The sequence below is a fragment of the Drosophila albomicans genome, chromosome 2R (genome assembly GCF_009650485.2).
Source record: "Drosophila albomicans strain 15112-1751.03 chromosome 2R, ASM965048v2, whole genome shotgun sequence".
Lineage (NCBI taxonomy): Eukaryota > Metazoa > Arthropoda > Insecta > Diptera > Drosophilidae > Drosophila > Drosophila albomicans.
In genome coordinates, this window is record NC_047631.2 from 8,768,978 (window position 1) to 8,793,422 (window position 24,445).

General features: G+C 35.9%; 1 protein-coding gene across 2 annotated transcripts in view; it reads right to left on the minus strand.

Moving 5' to 3' along the window:
• Positions 1 to 23,721, minus strand: part of LOC117575967 (circadian locomoter output cycles protein kaput) — a 41,910-nt gene extending 18,189 nt beyond the window's left edge. For both annotated transcript variants that reach the window (XM_052007319.1, XM_052007318.1), the window contains exons 1-2: positions 23,600 to 23,721; positions 5,187 to 5,377 (exon numbers count right to left, since the gene is read on the minus strand). In XM_052007319.1, the coding sequence (XP_051863279.1) occupies positions 5,187 to 5,377; positions 23,600 to 23,655 (247 nt within the window). In that variant the 5' untranslated portion in view covers positions 23,656 to 23,721. The remainder of the gene's footprint in view (positions 1 to 5,186; positions 5,378 to 23,599) is intronic.
• Between the last annotated feature and the right edge of the window lie 724 nt (positions 23,722 to 24,445).

Sequence of the window (24,445 nt, forward strand, 5' to 3'; positions counted from 1 at the left end):
TATCGAACAATTCAGAAATATTTGAAATGACAAATATGAAATTTTTTAAATGTTTTCCCTTTTAAATGTTACCTAACATAATAATAACATTAATACCAATTTTCACAAATACTAATTTTCCAAGCGTAGCCCAAAATTACAAATAATTATAATCAATTTAAGCAACTTTCCAAATAAGTTTTCTTTACATAAAATAATCGTTTAGTTAATTTCCGAAATGAACTTTTTAGCTTATGAAATTTGGGAAATAAACTTTAGTGTCCTTCCCATGGAGTCTGCTCAATTTGCTTATTGGCCAAGTTGATACGTTGAGTTATGTCTTCTTTTGGGTTGAGGTTTATGTAGAGGTTCGATTGCGTGCAATAGTTGTTCACAAATGGTTAAACAAAACTATCAATGCAAGCATTTGAGTTCAGTTTTGCAGTTAATTACGCAACTCATCAATTAAGCAAAGAGAGCACGCGGGGCCAAAGGAAGCAAATAGTCCTGTGGCAGGACGCAGGAGTGGAAGGGGGAGGGAGGAAGCAGGAGCCATCGCGAAGTAAGCGAGTGCATTAAAAATGTACAAATTGCGCGTCTTAACAATTATTGCTGGCCATAAGGCGCCAACGCTTGGCCAGCAATTATGGCCCTTTTAGATACGGGCGTGGTTGGGGTAACAGCGATAGCGGGAGTTGGTTTCTTCTTCGAGTGAAAGAGGGCAAAAGAGCGAGAAGGGCCCAAAGACAATGGGCCATTAGTGGCGCGCTTTAATTATTTAGTTTTTGCAACAAAAACAGCAAAAGCAAAAAAAAGGAAGCCGAAAAACCAAACCCAAGTATGAGAGCGAATAAGAGAAATGCTAAAATATTCGAGTGGTTGTGGGTGGTGTGAGTTATGGTTGTTGGTGTGTTTCTGCTTTTGGTTGTTGTTGTGGTTGTTGCTGTGGGTGGTGCACATTATGTGTTGTATTTGGTGTATGTACACATAGAATCCACCTTTTCCAAATAGCCTGGCGAAAATGAAAACGAACTTTGCTTTTATTTTTTCTTCTCTTGTGTTATTTTTTTTTTTTTGGTATAGAGAACTTTTTCGCCTTTTCGTTTCGCTTTTGCGCAAGTCAGGGTCAACAACTGCCCCTATGCGAGTACGAGTAGATGCCGGAGGATAGCCCTTGTCCCTTATCGTCCTTGCTGCTCTTGTCTGTGCTCTGCTCTGCTCTGCTGTGCTGTGCTGTGAAGCAACCCCCTGTGGCCCATTTCATATATGTTATGTACACCGGTAAATACTTGTACATGGCCAGAGAACACAGCCGAAAAGAACTAAACTCAACAGAACAGAACAGAGCTTTATATACTGTGCTTTCCTTGTTGTCCATTGCCTTCTTTGGTGGGTGGAATTGCAATCTCTTTATCCACGCAGCAGCCCAGCAATTAATTTTAAGTTCATTGATTGCCACTTCTCACAGCTTGCAAGCAATAAGAATATCTCTACCTATGAATTTTCATGAACTTCATTAAGCTTACTATATGAGCGAGGCACTATTTAGTTTTCTTTTGAAATAATATGAGAATTAAATATTGAATAAATATTAATTATAGTAATCTGTGATATGTTTCTCTCTTTTATTTTATGTGCCACATCGCCACTGAAATCATGCTTTTTAATAAGAAAATGTCATTAGAATACCGAAGTTTTTTTTTTACAATTTTTGAAAAGGGGAATTATTTCATAAATTCTATAGTAAGGTATTTTCCATCAAATTTTGATAAAATGTATTCCATAATTTTGTTGTCTGTTGTAAACTATTTACTTGGGTTAATATAAAATAAATTTCGCATGAACTCAATTAATTAATCAGTAAGAATAATATTTTTTCTTAAGTGTGTATAAGGATATTTTTGATCCGCTGCGAATGTCTCATCATAGGAAAGAAAAGAATGTATCAACTCACCTAATTTGCGTAAATTAAAGTTAACTTGAAATTAATAAATTAAATTAGAATTCAAATTAATTAGAATATATTCCTTCGTTCTCCATTTCCAAAGTCTTAATATCTTCTACAAATAAAGTTAGCTACAAATTCGATTTAATGAAATCTATTTATCCATTAAATCCTTCGATTGCCTCTAAAATATCTATATTCTTTTGTGTAATAGTTTCCTTTATATCTGAGCTATTTATGAGAATTGCTTCTGTGTGTATTGGCTTTTCAGACATCCTGGACAGCCTGTCAACTAATCGCATTGAGTGCTCAAGTTGAGAATCCCACAAGCGAAGGGAAAGGCGGCACACGTTCCATATCCACAAATGCCCTATACATATAGACACACTCTGCACACTCACTAATTGTAAATTAAATGATCCTGATAATATCCGAAAAACATCTAGACAAACAAATAAAGCCAAAACGTAAACAAAGTTTGACCTGTGCCCGAACTTTGATGGGAAGGGGAGGGGGTAACGTTTTGTCAACCCCCTTCGAACAAAAGCATTAGACAGGACTCGACTATGTGTGATAGCAAGGACACTAAAAGAGTACAGCGAGTGGATTGTGGATAGTGAGCACACGGCGCAACGGTTCTGGTCCATTAACCCGTCGTCATTGTTGTTGTTGCTGTTATTGTTGTTGTTCCTTTGGGAAGGACAAACAGAGAAACGCAGCGAAATGCGCAAAGGAAACGTAGCGCGTGGCGGCTTCGTTTGGGATTTGTTGAAGTCGATAGGAAACCTTGGATGCGTTTGCTGGTATTGACTTTGCCACAAAATGCAACAACGACTGCGGCACGTGGCGTCAACAAAGCAACAAAAAAAGGAAAAGGTTTTGGGAGCTGGTCAACAGTTTGCCATTGCAATTAACGCCCTAGCTTTGCCATTGACCGCTAATTGTCAAAATATTTACTCGAGTCCTTTTCATGCAGTCCATGATGAATCCTGCCACACACAGACACATACACACACACAGAGAGAGAACACGTGTGACTCAGTAGCTGGAACAAAAGGATGGGCCAAGCAGGTCGCTTAGTTGCTCTCCCGCTCGCTTTTGCTTCAATTTTTGCACTTAAACTTAATTAACGTTGTGAGTTTCCTCTCCACCGAAGCAATTAAATTTATGTCGTTAAACAAAGCGAAATGCCAATGAACCAAATACTGAAAGTCGCTCTGGCAGCCTTCTTCGATAATAAAGCCATCAAATGTTGAGTTCGTTCTCCTTTTATTGCATTTGCTCACTGCGTTTTAATTAATTTAAATTAGACAAAACAAAAAAAAAGAAAACTTATATATAAATGCCGAGTAAAAATAGCACTAACAAAGAAAGCAGAACATCCCTGAAAATGTTTTTGTAGGTTTCCTCAGGCGTCTGATTCGATTTACCTGCTACCGAAAATGTTTCAACATTTCCCCACATTTCCTCTACGCGACTCACGACTCACCTTTAATATATTCACCAGGTGAGCCAGCAACAAAAAGAAAAAAGGCAAAAATAAGAAATTAAAATCAGGAGGAATAGTAAAGAATTTCTTCAAGGCAAATACATTTATCATTCCAATAGAAAAACTTTATCAATTTATGATGCAAAACTTGTGACGAATGTGGATTGAAGTGGATATCTAATCTATATAGCAAATATAGAAAAATGTTTGAATAAAATAAATATAATTAAATTTGTATGTGCCAATTAATCAATAGAAATAATCACAAATTATTTCACCAATATCGCATTTAAAAAACTAATAGAAATATATTATAGGTCAGAAAGTTTTCTACGATATATTTAATTTCAACTTAAATTTTATTACACCAAATCCAAATACACTCTTTCTCAGTGTTTATTATAATGATTTATGGAATCGAATCTTTTGAAAGTCGGGGAATATTTTTATATCTACACATTAAAGTTTACTACATTATATGTAGAATAGAATGTATTTCTATTGAAATATATTATAGTAATGATAAGAAGTAAAATACTCGATTCGATGGCCTTAGTAGCTAACACTCCCTTCTTTTAGTTATTATATTATTTTGTATAATCATTAAAGACGTAAATAAATAAATAAAGTAAAATACTTTAAAAATCACTCTATTTATGTTTTTGTATAATAATGCACCTAATCAATAGAATTAAAAACATATTATTCAAACAAAATTCTCTAGCTCGATTCCCTCAATAGCATCTAACAATTTAATTTTTAGAAAATAATCTCTTATCAATTTGTAAGTCTTGTAGTATTTCGATGATTTAATAACAAATAAAAGTTTATAAAGTCAATTATAAATATATTCTATTTCAGAGATTATTATAATCATATAAGCAACTAAATAAGTAAAGTACTCTTAAAAGCATTCTATTCCTTTCCTCTTTAAAACTTCCTCTATTATAAAATTGTAAGCCTCTTAAAATGTTGTCGATAATTACAAATTAAAGTTTATTACGTCAAGTCTAAATACAGACTCTTTCAGTGATTATTATAATGATATAGTTGTTGCTTGTACACAATTTTGTTCTGCTGCAAGTTTCAGCAATTGCCTTACGTAGTTAATATACCCCATTGGGAAAGTTAATTGTAGCAAAACGAGACGAAGACAAAATGAAATGCGTATTTCTTCCTTTTGTTTCACTAGTCCAACTTTAATCCGTCAACAGCACTAATTTCGCCACGTGCGTGTGTTTGTATATGTTATATACTATATTATATAGCGGGTATATCCCCTGAACTGGGAACTGGAAATGGGACTGGAGTCTACAGACTACAGACACACGGAGGAGGCGCAGGACTCCCCGTTGCGGCGATGAAATTAGTTTTGAATCATTTATGAGTCATGTTTAGGGTCTGCCACCGTGTGGCAGCCAGCGAAAACTCTCTCCGGCAATGGCAATGGCAGCATAATCGATTTAATAGGCTCGGGGAATGTAACGCGCCGTATGGCAAATGTGCGAAGCCGATGTCGACATCGATGGCTCAGCGCTCAGCCGCTCCTGAGAGGCCGACCATATGGGATGGGAAAGGGAATGAGAAAGGGAATGGGAATGGGAATGGGATATACATAGGTAGAGCCAGAGGGGCGTGGGCGTAGTTTGGGGGGTAGCTTTCACCTTCTTTTAAGTTTTCCCTGCTTTCCAACCACCCAGAAACATAGCACAGCAAAAAAAAAAAAAAAAAAGAAAGGAGGTGGGATATTCATAATTGTGATACGGAACTCACCTTGAAAATAACTTTTGGTTCTTAAATAACTAACGGACAGCCTTAGTATGCTCAGTCGATCCAGTTTGCTTAGTATATTCTGCTCGAAGGGCAGCAGCGAGGCAAGCAGATCCAATTCGGCATTCAACCGCTCCCGATGCCGTTTTGATGGATTGCTCTTAGTGACGCCATCCTTGGGCGGCGGCTTCAGGCTGCAAGAAACAAAACAGAACAGAAGGAAGCAAGAGTGAAATGAGCAAATAACTAATTTTCATACATTAAATGAAAAGTCAGAGAGAGAGAGAACAACAGCTGACGCCACAATTTGAACTTGAGAACAAAGGAAAAAGGTCAAAAATTATTAATTGCACTTATCAGTTACCCGCTAGTCAAGGCAAACTCTCCCTTGATGTGTGGTTGCTTGGTGGTCGATTGAACACGGCCACTTGATCTGTTAATTACAACATCAAACCGAAGTTAGCCTGAAGAGGAAATCGGAGTGTTTCTCAATTTCCGCGAATCAAATCATATAAAAAAAAAGCAAAACTAAGCTGCAAATTAGAACCGCAATCTGTATGTCCAATTAAATGTCATAAATGTCGGATTAAAGGGTAAAGCAGCAAAAACCCCATTGTAAAATCTAAATGCAGTATGTGATATGATATATATAGAGAGAGAGAGAGAGAGAGAGAGAGAGAGAGAGAGGGACAGAAACACGTTGACCAAGTTCCTGCTGCTCCTTCTCGCTGTTTGCCAATAAAACTCATAAATGCAAAAAGTGTTCGAGTCGAGTTTATGATATCGTCTGCTTCTTTTTCCCCCGCTTCTCTTTGACTTCCTGGCTTCTCTCCCAAGGTGCGAGCAGTAATTCAGCATTATCTCTGCCTTAAGCGTCTAAAGTCGAGCAGATTGAGGATTAACATAACATAGCTGCAAATCAAAAGTCTGTCTGTTTGCCTTGTTGCTTTTTCAGCTTTTGTGTTTTGCTTTTAATCATATTTTGTCTCATCATTTTCATTGACATTATTACAAAGTTAATTGCCGTTATTAAATATAATTACCGATGTAATTTATGAACGACCCCTTTCAGGGCCAAACCTCCTCCCTGACTCCCTCCCCTCCTCTCTGCTGCTGACGCTCTTTAAAAATATTTGTCGTTGTTTTTTGTGTATGTTGTTTAGTTGTTGTTTTTTTTTTTTATTATTATCGTAAGTACATTGAACATTTTCATTGTTTTTTCGCTGCTGTTTCGAGTTGCTTTTTTTCAAAACTTTTTGCTTGGCTGCACACAAATACACATTTAAGCTGAGTAGCTGTACATTTAGTCGGGGCTAAGTACACTGTGAAGTGTCGCAGGACGAACACAGGACATTGTCGCGTTTGCACGGGAAAATAAAGTTGAAACGTATTTAAGTTAATTGCCCCGACATTTTTTTTTGCTGCTGCTGGTGCTGCCACAGTTTGGCACTTTTTTTGAGCTGCTTTCCTCGTAATTGTCACTGGCATGTCCGTTCGATGTCAGCACGTTACCAGTTGAGCGACATGTGCCTCAGCATTCTTAACGGACTCGTCTAATCCCAGCTGCGACTCCCTTTCCGACGCCCAGGGCAACAATCGAGGTGTGTGCTCCAAGTGCCCGGGAATGCAAAACTGTCGCCAAAGTTAGATTCTTTACCACAAAAAACCAAAGAGATCTGCGCTCAATTCATCACAACAAAGTCTTGATGCTCTTATATATCTTTCTTTCTTTTAGTATATCAAATTGTTTTTATTTATTTATATTTAGTGTAATAACGAATACAATTCCTTATTGCAATGAAATGAATGAGAATGACTAAGGCTTTCACAATAAGTATAACAAATACTTCAAATCTTTCAAACAAAACATTTTAAAGAATTATAAAAGCTTAAAAAGAAGACAAATTAGACTCCAATATACATAAGTATTTATAGAGTATCATAAAATATATAGCACATAAAACATTATTAAACAAAACATTGAGTTATTCTACAGCAATTTAAGACAACACTAGTCTGATTTCTGCTAGATTTTATAGGATTAAATGGTATAATATTCATACACTCAAGTTTATCTTATTTATTTGCTAATGATGCCTAAGAAATGTTCAAACAAATAAGAAAATAATTGTGAGATACCAGGAAACCATTTTTAATAACATAAAAGCAAAACAGTGCGGTATTACCTAAATGTACCGCAAAGATACTAAAAGATATTAAAATATATATATAAGGCCATATATGGTATATCGATATAGGACTACATTTAAGATATATCAGATTATCAGCCAAGAGAGCTAAGTATGCTATAACTACTCTTCTAATGAAACCTGACTTTATGCTTATTGTTTGTAGGCAAACCTCAATAAGCAGACCTTAAACCACATTTCTTGATTTGATGCCAATTAAATATCTTATATGGATTTTCATTATTTTAAAATAGTGTTAGATTAATTTATAATTATATTATTTTAAAATAGCATTAGATTAATATATTATTATTATTATTCGTATTATACGGTTTTATTTTATCATACAGAACTTTCTTAATGAGAATTTCTCATAACAAGCTCAGACTTTATGCCTTTACTTTCTGCGGAAGGTTTCTGAATTATTTCTCTCTTAACTGTTCTTCATCTCTGTTATAGAAATCATCATACCTTGAACAAGACTATCGCACTGCAAACTCAATGCTGATAATGTTGATGCATTTGCATTTAAATGCGCCTTGAAATTGCAAAATGTGAACCGAATTAATTGCAAGTCCCAGAGTGCTCTAAAGTGTCGACTACCCGGAATGCAAAACTGTCGCCAAAGATAACAGTTTTTACAGTTGGATGATTCATATGAAGTTGGCGCCGGAATGCAAGCAAAAAACTCTCGACAAATCCGCATGGCAAATAAACGTTAATTTATTTAATTAAACTCTCGCTCTCCCCGAAAACTTTTAAGCCAATTACGATGTGGGCAGGTCGCAAAAGAAGAAACAAGAAATAATAAAAACGCGTTGTGTTTTATAAAATTATTAGTGTCTGCGGCGAAAAGAAGACGAAACGAAGGAAGGATAAACGACAATTGGCAAAAGGAGTGGGTGATTATAGCGCACTCTATAGATATGAAGGATGATAATGATGATAAAACCGTTAGACGCATTGGAATGCAATTTGAATGGAGTCAATTTGAAGTCAAGGCTGCAAATTAGGCACAAGCAAAAAACACAATACTAAATAACTTAGCAGCAAATTAAGGAGCTGCTTCAAAAATTGAGGGCATTGCGGTGTTTGCCTGCAACGTTGCCGTTGAATAAAATGTATAATTTTCTTATTATCTATATGAAGCAGCAGACAACGGGACTGCAAATGCTCCGAAACAACAATATAACTGGCTAAGAATGAGCTGAATGCAGACAAAAGGAGAGAGGAAGCGGGGAACGTGGAACGTAATAAAATGAATTCCATAAACAACTTTCCCAAAACAGCACAAAAAGAAAAGAGAAAAGAAATGAACGAAATGAATAGAAGAAGTAGAAAACAAAGCCTTTGTTTGGGTTGAACTTTTTTCTTTTTCTTTTTGGATGGGGGGCAGACCATAAAAAAGTCTTGGCTAAAAATGGCGTAGAATCCTTGCGAACAAAGGATAACTGCATAGCTCAGTGTACGTCTATGTGTCTCTGTGTGTGTGTCTGTGTGTGTGTTGACCACATTTCTTGCGAAACTTTCAGTCAACTTCTCTCTACTTTTCCCTTTCCCTTGCCCTCCTCCGACTTTGTCCTTCTTGCTCTCGAGCCAAGGCGCAGCCCATTTTTATTTAGCTTCGCCTCATTTCATTCCATTTTCCCATTTCGCTTGCATTATTTTTGCCATTTTCGTTTCGCTGCTTTTCTTTTTCTTTCATTTTCCCCAGCACATTTTCATTTTTCTTTTCTCTTTCGTCGCTGCTGCTGCTGTTGCTGCTGCTGCTTCCTAGGGACCATTATGAAATGAATTGCTTTTAAAGAAATTACAATGCGGCATTGCCGCTGTCGCCGCTCCATGCCCCATGAAATTGCCCCGAAGGGCTGCCATTTGGATTTCGATTTCGACAATGTTGCAACGCCCACGCTGCATGCCCCCCGCTCTTCTTTTGCTTTGCATAAGTCTAATTTAAAATTGTATTTGGATTCTAAAATGTTGGACAATGCCTATTTAGGATGCACCTGCTGATGCATTTCATCAGCTGTTGCTATTGCTGCTGCTGTTGCATGCGGTATGCGGCATGTGGCATGTTGCATGGGTGTCAAGGGTCGACAGCACTGGGGCTTTGGGTTAGCCGGCAGTTGCTCTTCAAGTGTTTATAAACAAATGACACGCAATCCTTTAGAGGCAACAACGAGACACCTAGGGAGAAGAGTGGGAAAGAGAGAGAGGAGAGGGCGTATGGCACGTGAGCTCAACTCGTTTCATTTATAGTTGCATGCCACACACATTACGCATACGAAACGTTGCCTTGTGGCTGTGCTGTGCTGTCCTGTCGTTGATCTTTGTTTTGCATGCTCAATTTGGCGCCAAAAATCTCGGCACACTTCAAACACACACACACACACAACTAGCGAATTCATTCATAGACCTATTGCGCTCTCTTTCCTATTGGCAGGCATCTCTCTCGCTCGCTCTGCGGCCTCAGTGTTGCGTATGCGTGCCCCGTTAAGCTGCGTGCCACAAACTGCAGCAGGCAACGGCTTTTGTCGCTTCTGCCGACGTCGACGTCGTCGTCGCCGTCTGGCAGCTAAAAACGCAAAGTGGCGTGTCTCATGTCCGAAAAAAAACAACAGAAACAATCACTACGACACCAACAACAACAACGTAGAACGGCGTAGGCGGCAAACGCAACAATTACAACAACAAAAACAACAACCGCAAGCAACAACTACAACAACAACCACAAAGTCGGGTCACTTTTACTGGCACAATTTTTGCGAAGCTAATTTAATTTTTGCATGTTGCTGCCGCTGTTGTTGTTACTTTTGTTGCTGTTGTTGTTACTTTTGTTGCTATTGCTATTGCTCTTGTTATTGTATCTATTTTTCAAGTGCATGTTGCTCATACTCATTACAGCCTTGCCAAAGGGCAATGCAACTTTCAGTTTGCGCTGATGCAACAATTCATTGTGCCTTTTCTTATGATTATATTATATATTAATTTCAATTATCATATGATTCAAATATTAAATTGAATTCCTAGAATTTATTGTAGTACAAAATAATTTTAATGATCCGTTTCTGAAATGAAAACAATCAACAGAAATCTACCTCTCAACCATGAGTTTAACAACATCTCTTAACATCGTGATATTCAATTTAATGTATTTGATATACAACAGTTCCGATGAATTATAAATGGTATACACCTTATAAGCATACTACTTTACCTATAATATACATACGTAAGGTAAAATAAAACTTTATTAATATTTAATAATTTAATAAGTCAAATTTTTTTTAAAAAATTATTAGATTTTTAAATCAAATATATTATACACATTTGTATCAACATCTCCTTAGAAAAAATTGACCAAAAAATACTACAAATAAAACAAGCAAGAAAGCTACAGTCGAGTGTGCTCGCAAAATATTGTGATATTATTCCCAAAACATACCAAAATAATATACCGCAAAAATATTTTAAAAATATACTGAGTGGTATATTTGGTATATTGGCATGATTCAATATATAGTATATATAGAGTACAAAATATACCAGGTTGTCAGGCAAAGCAACTAAGACCCCAAGACATTATTGCCCATACAAAAGTATTATATTTCTGTGTCTGTCGATATGAAAAGTAGATCTCAGAGACTACGAGTATAAGAGCTATGTTAGAGCTAACATACTATTCGACAGCACTTTTTAGGTTTGTACGTAGATCAAGTTTGTTTGAAATTTTTTATCATGGCCAAACATAATATTTTGTATATTTTTAGTATTTTGCGGAATAGTAATTTGGTATATTTTATTTTGTTTTATTTAAAATGAAAAACGGGTATCTCACAGTTGAGCGCACTCAACCGTAGCTTTCATACATGGTTTATTCTTTGACTTTGCCATATCATAAAATTTTTTACATATTTCGAGCTATTGAATACCCCAAAGTAAGGTATTACAATTTCTGTGAAAACTTTCCTTCAAAATTTCTTGTTTTATTATAGCGACCTAACATATTTATTTTGTATATAGTACATATATTCAACTTTTAATCAACACTGATATATAATAAATACATCTCTTGTGATTTCTATACAACCAAAATTAAAATTAAATTTTAAAATAATTTTACTCACAAGTATTTTATGTTTCCGTAACATGAAATGCTTTGAGAATGAATCAATCATCAGATATTTAATTCGTTTTTTTCGCGATGACAAATGAAATATTCCGTATACTCCCCCACCAACATTCCGCAGTTTGTCAGCTTGGTATTTCACTGAATGTCACAATTAATTGAATTTGCATGCACAACAAGAACAATAATAAAACAGAAAAAAAAAATACAAAGGCGAGGCGAGGCCAACAAAAAAACAAAAAAAAAATGTCAACAGCATTGAAATGTCAAAACAAAAGTTAAGCGCCATTTAAAGAAGCTGTCAGCGAGAGGAGAAACATGAAAATGAAATTGCTACCGTTGCAGCAGCCACAGCAACAACAACATCAGCAGCAACAGCAGCAGCAACTTGTGCAGCACTTAAAATGCTGCAACAACAAGAGGTTGAAACTGAAGCTGGAGCTGGGCTTAATCTATGGACCACTTAATGGATCTGCGCCAAATTCACGCATAAATTTGCCGTTTGAGCCGGGTGAGAAAAGCTGGACGCTGAGCTGTTAAATTTAACGAGCAACCGTTGCAAGCAGCGTCTGTGGTGCCCCAATATCTTTGGCCAGTCTTTGCCACAGAGCGCAGCATCAACTCATTAATTTTGTCAACCCGAAAACAAAATAAACAAAGCAAAAAAAAAAAACACACACAACTGAGAATCGCAGTAGCCTGACCAGACGCAGGCGACTACAAAACGATCTCGAGGCTGAACCCAAAGATAAACGCAGGAGTAGAAGAAGGAACTGAGGAGAGGGGAAGAGAAAGAGAGGGGAGCCTCCATCCATTGAGACTCAGCTGGTAGCAGGTTCAGGACCCGAGCTAATCGTCCAGCTAACCAAAACAACGATCCCCATTGGAATCTACTCGAAACCTACTCAATGAGATGAGGCAACAGCTACGGCAAGGGAATTAAGTTGTTAACGCATTATTTGCATATTTCGAATCGATTCGACTTCTACTCGAATGCCACATTAAGATGCCTTCATTTGCATATTAATTGTGCAAAACAATTTAAAGAGAGACACCAAAAAAAAAGAACAGCGAAACATTCAAGTGACACCCGAACATGGTCTCAGACCCAATGAGAACCGAGCAGCCCAGCCAACTGAGCCGCTTAATGAAGTGATAAATGTTTTAGGGCAGCTCAAAGGCGGCTCACTTTAAAGAGATAAGCGCAGAGATGAGCTATCTGCTGTTTAAACTATGCGAGAATTCCAATCGGACAATGACAACTGTCAAAATATGCTAAATACCCAATAAGCGCAAACTTTATACGATATATTCCCTGAGAACATTTACGAGAAATGGCGAAACGTTTAAATATTCTAATAATTTCAATTGATAAGAAAATAAACTTTTAAAATCTTCATTTCTCATGTTATTTAAATTTCTTTAGGACTTAGAATTCTAATTACTAAATTTATTTTTAGAATTTCCAGCCATGAAGACGATTTCTCTATTTTTAAAAGGTTATCATAATCCGTTAACTTTTTTTACCCTCAATCATTCTATTTTAACTATCTTAATAGCAGCCACATCCCTTTTAGTCCCTACTATACTTGCGTTGCTTTCACGCAATGTAATATCGTATTTATTTGAGTTACAATCCACAAAGATTCAACTATTTTATAATAACTTCTCGTCGACCTCATTTACAGTGGGTTATTAAAAGAATCAGTCAAGAGATTACACACAATTATTTCAGGTCGTTGACATAGACGTTATTTGGTTTATTGTATATACATATTTTTAGATTTAAAACTTTTTCTTTAGCATTTAAACTCAAGTAAAAACTTGAGATGTCCACATGAAGAATTTAAAGAAGTTTTTGAAATAATAAAAAGTATTGCAGATAATTACATAATGTTCTCTAATACACAATAAATATTTTAATAATCCATATGTAGATATAAAAGATAGAAGATTAATGTATTTCTATACTATTAAATATAGTATATATTTTATTACTTATGTTGTTCAGAATTGTGCATAATAACTCATACTATTTAGTTGCAGAATTTTTAAAAGAGTATTGAAGAAAATTATTCAAGTCTTGTATACTTTTTTTATAGCACTTTATTTATTGTTTTAGAGTTCGCATGAAAAACTAATGGAATAAGTTGCTTAAGTTAAGCAGAGTATATATTGAGACCATTTTCAGTAAACGTTTATACTCTAATTTATATATTTTTATAGTCCAATATTATTTCAGTTAGTCAATTCTCCACTTTAATTCTCTCGCATTAAAGATTGATGGAATAGCCGGGAATACCTCTGTTTATATGAGTTGTTTATGATCTCAGCAAAGGCATTTAAGAATTTTTTATACGCACACACATTCAAGCAGTATACAGTACATAAATATACAGTTATATTAGATACTGTTGTGTCTATATTTGAATGTTTGTGTGTTTGTGTGTGTGAGTCGATGTTGTGTGTAGTTTTATGATTGTTCCAAAGGCAGAGCGCCGACATCTGTGAGGCGGCAAAAGTTCTGCACAAGAATAACGTCAACTATGCCAGTAACGACAAAAGTAACAACAACAATAACAACAACAGCAACAAGAACTGTGACAACAACAGCAATAACAACAAGAGTAACAACAACAACAACAACTGCGCAAAGGCAACTCATTTATTTTATCGATTAAACATTTTTGCGATTCGCGCAGCGGAATCTTTGAGCGAACCCAGCGAAATGTTTTTTTTATATGTGCGCTTGGAAAAATGTATCTACTGACACACACACACACACACACAGACACACACATACTTTACACACACCACATAAATACACACACAGAGGTAGCTAGAGAGTCGGGGCGACATCAAAGCGCTTGGCAAAGCAACTTTGAAAACCTTTTGACAGCTGTGAAGGAGCACAGTGGCAGAGGGGCGGGCGAAGAGAGGGGCAGGAAGCGGGGTTTAAGCAGCAGCTAAAAGAGGAGCTCTGCTAGGCTGGAAGAGGTTGCTCTTTAGCTGGGGTTCCACCCTATTTGAGCAGCGCGTGGGCGCGGCCTTTATTCCCACTACTGCTGCTTCCTCTTTCTACTTCTCTTTCTCTGCCTCTTCCTCTTCCTCCTCCACACTACTGCTTCATTTCGGGGGGCGTCCACAGCGATACTATATATATGTATGTGTGTGTGTGTCTCGACTGCTAATGATGAGCTATCTACCCAGTCAGCTACCGGGCATTCATCATTCACAATTCCTGAATTTATCATTTATTCATGGCATAATTATAAAAATTATTTTTGATTTCGACACACCAAAAAAAAACAACATAATCAAATGAATTTTTCACTCTCAGCTGCGACAGTTGCTGCAGATACCCTGTAAATCTTTGGGTGTATTTCCTTTAAGTATTATTTAAAAGATTCCGTTGCTAGCACTTTAAGCTCTATAAAATTTAGTCTTCTAAGATTTAATAATAATATTTAATTTATTAGAATAACAAACTCTCTTAATAAGTTAAGTACGGATTGTTAGATAATTAGATTAAATGGTTGAGTGCGATTCCTTGTCTTAAATTAGTTCTTCAAAATGTGGTTTCAGTTGTATAATAAATCCGGAAAGAAACATATTCACAGGTAAAGTTATTAATGTTGTTATCGCTTAATTCCTACACAATATACAACAAATACTTCAAATAAAAAAAATTATTATGTGAAAAGAATTGCATTTAAAACATGTGAACTTGAAATAACCACATCTCTTTGAAGTTAATTTTAGACAAATAGTTATTATTTTCTTACTTATATGTAATGTATATGTTATAAGCTAGATAGCTGGAAAAATAACAACAAAGAAAATTTTTGATGTAAAAATGAACATCAAGTTCAAAATATTCTATGTTAATTATGTGATTCGCTATGCAACATTGTAATTCTGAACCAATTCCAAATTTAGAATACAGCTAATTAATTTCCTTTTAAATTTTTATCTTATCTATATCTTATAACTATTAACAGAGTATCTCATGGTCGAGCACTCTCATCTTAAGCATTCTTCAGCTTGTTTTTAATTTAGCACTACGCTCTGCGAAAAGGGCCAAAAAAAGGATAACGTATGCCAATGAAAAGTATCACCTGCCCGTCGAGGACTGTGCTGTGCTTGGCTTGGCCAGGACTCTTAAACAACACGCCCTGCTCCCTGCTCCCTGCGCCCTGCTCACCCTACCGCCAGTTTCCCCGTCGCCCTTGTCGCCCCCCGCTTTTATTCAGTTTCATTAGCAGGCGCGCTTCAGTTCAGCGCACACACCGCAGAGAGTATAAAACGAGTTGAGTTGAGTTGAGTCCTGATCCTGGGGTGGATTTTTATGGAAACGCTTTTGGTTAATTCAAAATTCTTTTGTTTTGCTTTTGGCCGCCAACAGCCAACAACAGCAACAAACTGAACTAGGCGCGTTCCAAGCCAAGAGTCCGGCAGGTGGTCAATTTTTTGTTCGAGGTGGCTTATGGATTAACAGCGCTGACTAAGGATTGAGGATTGGCCTGCCAAATGGTGGTTGTGTGTGTGTGTGTATGTGTATGTGTGTGTGTTTTAGACTCTAGAGAGAGTTCACTGACATTCGAAATGCATTTAGGCCTTTTGGGCCAGATGCCGCAATGCAATCAGCTGCTGCCAAAGTTGACATTAAGAGCGTTTACTTAAAATGTAATGCCAACAGCGGTTTAGCACCTTCCGACAAGGCTGAGGATGGGGCTGACAGCAATGGCAACAAAGTTTCACAAATGGTTGAAAATGCATTCAGTACAGCAGGAGAAAGAGAAAGACATAGAGAGTGGGAGTGGGAGGGGGAGAGAGTACTGACTGTGTCGATTGGCAGTGTTGGCTGCTTTTTAATGGCTGCCACGCCCCCCCTGTGCGCCCCAAGCTGGGCATATGGAGCAGCACTATTTAGGCTTCGATACGCTGCATTACGCAATGGTGTTAATTACACACACACACACACATAGACGCACACACAGATACAAATACAGACAGATACAAGCTAAAGATAGAGCAGATAATCGCCAAATAGACATAGCTAACTAACGGGGAGATGGTAAGCTGATGTGCGATTGTGGGAGGGGAGGGGAAAGGTAAATCGAGACAATGTTTAACCACTGGAAAACAGTTAATCAAAGCCCGATACACTTGGAGAAAATTGACTGCATGTTGAGCCGATAAATGGCGCTTTTACGCTTTTATAATAACCTCAATAATTGTCGAAGTTTGCAACTGTTAGCCAATAAACTACAATCATGGGGCAATTATCATGTGGAATTTAGTATTCAAATTATATTAATCAAACATTGAGATTGCACTGATAAAGCAAATTTACGCTAATAAACTAAAGAGCAAGTTAATATTTAAATTTAAGTGGATTAAAGCGAATTAAATTCAAGTGAGTAGTATTGAAAAATAGCATATATTTAATATATTTGAAAGAAGAAAATTAAAATTAACAATAGTAAAGGAATGCTATCAATTTAGATGGCAAAAATGATAAGAAAATGATATCTAAGTGAGTAATTTACTCCAATATAGTGCGCGAACAATTAATATTACAATTTTAAGAAAAGAAACTCATTAATAAAAGAAAATCATTTTTAAGACTTGGGCATTATTTAAAGAATATTTGAAACAAAAAAAATCGGTATAAGCATTAAATATATTATATTAATTTAGATATAAGCTAAAACTGTATACCAGCATAGTATAAAGAATTATCAAAAACATAAAAAAACACACACTAGAAATAAATTAATGTAGACTTCAAAACTCAAACATTTATATATTTATTTTTTCTTTAATACCCCCTTTTTAATACCCGTAGGGGGTAGAAGTAGAGGATAGAGGGTAGAAGTTTATTATAACTTTGTGTTTGGAGGAAATGTACATGCATATATAACAGGCAGAAGAAGGCATCTCCGATATAAATATTATAAATTCTTTAAGAAATATGTTATTTTTTCAATCGGTTTACACTTGTGGCCGATTTTGAATATAATACCAAATCTTTATACCAAATATAAGCTTTGGTATATTTTAGTATTTCGAGGTATATTTTCTGAATATTCTGAATATACATATGTATATAATTAGTTATTCCTTAATGTTATAAAAGTTATATTGGGGAAGATATATAATATTTAGACGTTTTTAAGCGGAAGGATTTAAAAAAAAGTTTTGGCATTTTTAAGATAACAACTATATTCTTTTTAACGAGTCGAAGGCCTCAACAGCCAGTACTCTCTTCTCTATTAAATGTAGTATTAAATACTAGATTTACTATAATAAAATAAAAATAAAAACTGACTATAACAATATAATTTGAGATCCTGGGACTCGGGCATTCATATATAAAAGTATTAACACGTTTTTATAAGTAAAACTTTTTCCCCATCTGATATCTACAGCATTAGATATTAGTCGCGCACTTAAAATATGATAGTCGAGTGGCATATGACTGTTGTGTAGTAGCTTAATGAAGTGCATTATAGCGATATTTTTGGGCTATCTATGACTGGTATCACACCCGCTCTCTCACGCCCCTTGAACTGTAATTAACCAACAGACCAAGCGATAACTCGTCTGATATACTTTTAACCCCACGTGAACTCTTAAGAGACAACAGAGGCAGCAGCAACAGCAGCAGCAGCGCAGGCGCAACTAATGAGCAGCAGCAGCAGGAGGAGGAGAATGTGAAGGAAAAGGAGAAGCAGAAAGGGGCAGGAGGAACTCAACCACCACCACCAGCAGCAGCAGCAGCAAGAGCAATACCAGAAGTTGTAGCCTGACGGCAGCAGCAACATCAGCACCACCAAAAACCAAACCATTGGCCAACTGTTGTCTATTATGTTGGCCCCCTTTATTGGTCCTTTGGTCAATTCGCCGACAACAACTTGAAATGAACTTTGTTTTTCGGTGTGTCTCACTGCGTTGTCTCACTGCTCAAAATTTATGGTGTGGTGCTCTATGGGTATGGTCATTGGCATTGGCATATGGTCAGCTGGTACGCTTGACCCTCTCAACTCGCTGAATGACTGACTGACGGACTGACTGCCTGACGCCACTCATTCCATCCATTTGCGATGTTGGTTTCCTTTTCAATGAGCTCCGCGAGACACAGCCGAGAAAACATATGTCACAGCGGGACTTTGTGGTTCCCAGAGTCCTAAAACGTTTGATTGATAAATGCTGCGCTAGAGAGAAACAATTTCGGAAGGTAAACTAAGTCAGCGAAACAGCAATAGAAGTGGGAAGTTAAGTAGAAATATTCTAAAAAGGGGAAGAAAGATTATGTAGAAAACTGTTTAAGTATAGTGAATGATGAATGAATGGCTGAATATGATATATGTTATTTAATTACCATCGATTATATCATACATTAGATCGCAAAGTCTTTAAGTGCTTGAATAATATATTCTGCGAAGGAGTGAAATAATTCCTAAAGGTATTTTCGACTCAGCTTAAAAAGAAGATATTCCTAAATGGGGAGAAATATTATATTGAAATTTCTTAAATAAATGACACATTACACTTTAGAGAATATGATTACAGAGGATAGAGAATATGTACCATATGGACGGATGTCACTCAATTTTATGATATATGTTATTGTTTTAAAAGTTTGCAAAAGGTTACTTAAAAAATAGAGAAAAAATTCCGATAAGTGAACTAATCCAGAAGTCACCTTAGTTTTTGATTTAACCATTTATTGAAATGAGAGGAAGAATATATTTATACTGTTCAAATACAGATAAGCACTATGTATGTAGAATACGAATGAATTCCTGAATATTAAAACCGTATATTTTGAATTATTATCAATTGTACATACAACACATCATTATGGTTCCCAAAGCCATAAAGTGGTTAAATACTAAGATTAAGAGTCTATTAGAGCAAGGAAGTTAAATAGATATTATAGATTTACTTAAGTAATCAATAAGGAACAATCTACAATCTGTTTAGACAATAAGTAAATTGTTTAATTAATTAATATTACATTAACAGAAATAACAGTTTCCCCATTAGTCCTGATATTTTTTCATATATAACATCTTATCAGTTGGATAGCAATTGTTAACACATGTGGACAAATACAATGTGAGAATTAGGAATAAGTAAAATAATAAACTTAAAAGAAAAAAATTGCTTATTTTTGGCTATGAACACATCGATCTCAGCGGGTACCAACAATGAATTAGATTTCTAAGTATTCGATGTATTAAATACTATACTATAAAACTGAAGAAATAAATCTAAAAGCTGATATAGTGCACTTTTAACTTTCTTAGTGAAAAATTTGACTTGGGATCAATTCGTAAATAAGTAAGTTATGCAATGCCTCAAAAGCTTAACCACTTTATAATTTATTCGCGCAGTTTGCATACAAGTTATGCAGCTATACGAAGTTCCTTGAAGTTTTCGCAAGTTTTGCAACTCAATTAAGGCATATAAAATATGAGCGCTTGAACTTTAAAGCCCTTTTGAATCCCCCAACAACAACAACAACAACAACAACTTGGCTAATTACAATTTCTAATAGCAACAAGGCTGAAGTCGCTGAATTGGCTTTTGGCTCGGGGAAAAGCGGAGCGGGAACAAGGTCTATTGGCTGCACCACTTGCTGCAATCAATAACAAGCACATACAACATGTAGCAGCAACAAACAGCGAAAAACAAGCTGATAATCAATAAAGCAAAAGCAGGACTCATATATCCATAACAACCAACAAGTGGAACCAACCAACAGTCGATGCAGCTGCAAATGGAGTTCGACCTGAAGTTGCCTCTGCCTTTGCCTCCGCTTCTGCCTCTGGTTGTGGCAAATGGAGTTCGAGGCTAAAGTTTCAACTAAGTTGCAACTGTTGTTGTTAGGGGAATCCGGGAATTCATTTGGGTGGTAAAAGGCAACTTTAACTACTTGTGGATAATTGCACTGACAAAATACAAAAACCAAACTCAAAGTGCAGCAGGCAAACGGGGCAGCAGTGCATGTCCAGCAATTAAATGGGGCTGTTGCCGCAGTGTTGCAGTGTGGCAGCCACGGTGGTTGACTGGGTTAAGGCTAAGATCAGATCTTTGCCAAAGCAAAAGAAGTACACAAAGTTACACAGCGATCACAATAGACAGCTTAGTTCAAATCTCTCTTTTTTTATTTATTCATTCGATTTGAAAATTAAATACAATAAATCAAGTTGATGTAATAGAGATTGATTTAATGAAGCGTAAATTTATTTATTAACATATGTATATGCACAATTAAGCTAGTAATAACAATCATTACATTCATATGGCATTTAAATATTCCTAACAATTTTCTTGCTACTCTTTTACTTTCTCTCTCTAATATTTGTTGAAGTAAATTAATAAAATTTTCATTCAATAAAAAAGCCTTAAGGAATAATTCGAATAATTCGAATTATGTTTAATTACATTTAAACTGCCGAAAAGTATAAATCTCCTCTTATTTACACTCCAAGTGCAGCTCCTAAAATTATTTGTTATTGCTTGTTTTATGGTCTTAGATAATGCGCTTTAATTGAAATTATAAGTTCTAATAAAAATAGATGCACGCAAGCTTCAGTTAGTAGCATTAACTAACACTGTAATTTCAAAGCATAAAAATGTTTAGTGTGACCAATGCAGCGTATACTTAATATTGGCAATGCACTCGAATTTCAGTTGAGGAAAACAGCTGCAAGCGAGTGCAGGGTGCTCAATTAAAATAGCACAACACATTTTGATCGTTTCATTAAAACAGAAAATTCTAGGAGAATTACGAGCCGAGTACTCTTACTATCTGGATGGAGAATGGAGGATAAAGGCGATTGCGGATGAAGGGGCGCTGTCAGTTAATTGCAGGTGTGCATGGCAAGGTGACAATTTTGCGTCAGTCGAGCGAGCCGGATACACAGGAGGGAGTGAAGGGTAGCAGCACAACATGTCCAGCAGAAGAAGGACCAGCGGCAAAGGAGACCAAGAGGCAGCAGGGCAAAGCATTTTGGCGAGAAGTAATTGTTTTTTAAGCCGCGAACCGCTGCAAATTATGCGCGCTGCCTGTCGATGAGTGCGCCGCAAAAAAAAAATAATAATATAATACAAAAACAAAGGCAAAGGAACGTTGAGCTTCACATTGCCGAATACGCAATACCCTAGGATAACAATTCAAATTGGTGGAGACCAAGTTTATGAAATACAATTTTGTTGTACGCAATTTTTCTCAAGTAATCATTTGACTATTTCTATGATTTTTTTTTTAGTAATAATTTCAATATTTAATTTTTATATTATGGTGTGAGTAAGTCTACTAATTTTTTGTTATTAATAATATGAATAATTTCCATTAAATAAATGGGAGTCGTTTTAATCTCTATTATTTTTTCTTGAGTACTCATTCATTTGACTATTTCTATTGTTTTTCTTGGGTATTAATTTCATTATTCATTTTGTATATTATGGTGCAAGTAAACCTACCCATTTTATTATTAAGCTAGTTATTAAAAAATTTCATACCAATTTTTAAGAATTCCATATATTTCTTAAAATAAAAGTTCTGCAGTCTATTAACAGTGTGCACTATAAATGTAACGAATTTCAATATAATATATCTTTTGAAACTAAAATGGCACGAAACATTTAAAAGTCTTGTTTAACATCAAACGTTCCAAGATTCTGAGGAGATTTTGTTTCTATAAATTTATTTTTTTAAAAATGTTATTTTCCTTCTATAAAATTATTTCTTAAATAATGCTGTTTATATAAATACGAATCGAATTAAGTATTCCAATTTATGTATCAATCTAAAATTATTTATATCTTAAATGATTTACTTTACTAAAGTTTTATCCAATTGAATCCTAATCAAATGCTGAGAAGCTGCTCAAGATTAGAGAAATTGTGAATCAAAAAACAAGATAAATTTATAAATGTAACCTTGGCAATAAGTTTGCTATGCATGTCAATAGTATTACTTTAAAAATTTACAAAATTAGTTAAGAAAACATAAGAACCGTTCTCAGCGACTTTGTGCTTAGGGTATTGGGCAAGAAATTAATAACTTTGTCGCTATCTTTGGACCTGGCTTGGACGCGGCGCTGTTGCTGTTGCCGCTGCTGTTGCTGTTGCTGTTGCTCTCCCGCTGCTGATCAGGTTGGGGCGCAATTACAGTGCTCAGTTGGGGGCGTGTCTTGGTATGAGCAGCTACTGCAGCTACTGCACACAGCCAGCAACAGTTTTAAGTTTAAAGTTTTTGTTGTGCTTCTGTTTCTTTTTTATTTTTCACTACATTTTCCCCCATCTTTCCTGCAAAGTTGCTCTGTTTTTTTTTATGTTTTTGCATATTTACGCCGCGTCGCGTGTAGTTCACATGTGTTGCCCTCTCTCTCTCCCTCTCGCTTGGTTGCAAGTACGAGTATTTTGCGGCAAAGTTAAGTACACAAAATTATCAGAAATTATATGCACTTTTAGGCAGCGCGAATAGCAGCGGCGATTCTTGATCTTTGCACTGCGATAAGACTGCAATAGAGCGCCGAAGTGTGGAGTCAAGAGTGCGTGTATCTCCCTCAAAAAAAAAAAAAACAAAACAGAAAAGAAAAGAAATAATAATAAAAAAAAAGAAAAAAACAGGGCCACCCCACAACTGTAATTTCACGCAAGTCTGCCGACAGCATGCATAATAATAATATTACTACTATATGCTACATAATTTTCCCATTCAAGTGCAGTTTCAATTTCAATTTCAGTTTCGACAACACTTTGGGTGGCATTGCGTATACGCAGCGTGACACAGCAAAGCATGTAAATTAATAACAATCAATCGATTGATTGATTCATTGAACCGATGAAGACCAGTAGCTACAATGTTTTGTGCCATCATTTATCAGCTCGGAGGGCTCGGATTATAAAACGATTGACGGCGGCCAACAAGCCGCAGATTGATGGTCATAACAGAGATTATTGTGTTCATTGATTGAAATCATTCAGTAATGCGCGTAATAATAGTGCAACCCACACTTGCCACAGCCACTGCCGCAGCCACACCAAGCTCCCCTGCGGCGTCATTCGCAACTCACCTTTTGCCATTGCGTCGCCTTCGCTTTGTGGCGTAGACGGTGCCCAGTTGGCTCATTGCAAGGGCGGAGTTCGTTATGGTCGCCGTTGTGAATGATTTTTTCTTCTGTTCTGTTCTCTTTTTTTTTGTTTTGTAGTTGTTGTTGTTGAGCCTCGTGTTGAAGGCGTACTTCAGATTTAGCGCCTCTTGTTGCAACGTTCTTTTTCTTTGCTTTTTTTCTTACTCGTTTGATTTGTAATTGCTTTTGTATTTATTATGAGTCCTGCTGTTGCAGGATCTCAGCAGCTGCAGCTGTTGATTTCGTTTTAGCCACACGTCTTTTTCCCTTTTGAATTATCATCACGCCTCACATTTTTGCTTCACCTTCTTCTTCTTATCTCATTTATTTCATTCAACTGTTTTATGATTTTGCTTATCTGTTTGTTTATTGCACTTTTTTCAATCTCGCTGGGCACTTTTGATTATAAAGCTAATTGAAAATAAGAGAATTATAACTTTATTTAACTGCGGGATTTGTTTTTTTAAATTATTAAATCAGTTCTTTATGCGATTGTTTATTTATATGTATTTGAGTTGTTCTTTAATACATTTATTCAATATTATTTCTGTTCATGCTGCTAAACGTGCTGTCAACAATTTTCAATTTACTTCATTTGAGCAATGTAAAAATATTATAGCAGATATAATAACTTTCCTTCGAATTTTATAATTTAGAAAATGTTATAAAAAGAAAAACATTCAACAAATTTACAAACGATTGAATTTAAGCGTATTAAAGATTTTGAATAAAACGTGTTCTTCACATTACGAACATCAAATTTTTTGAATACTATTAGGTGCAAAAATA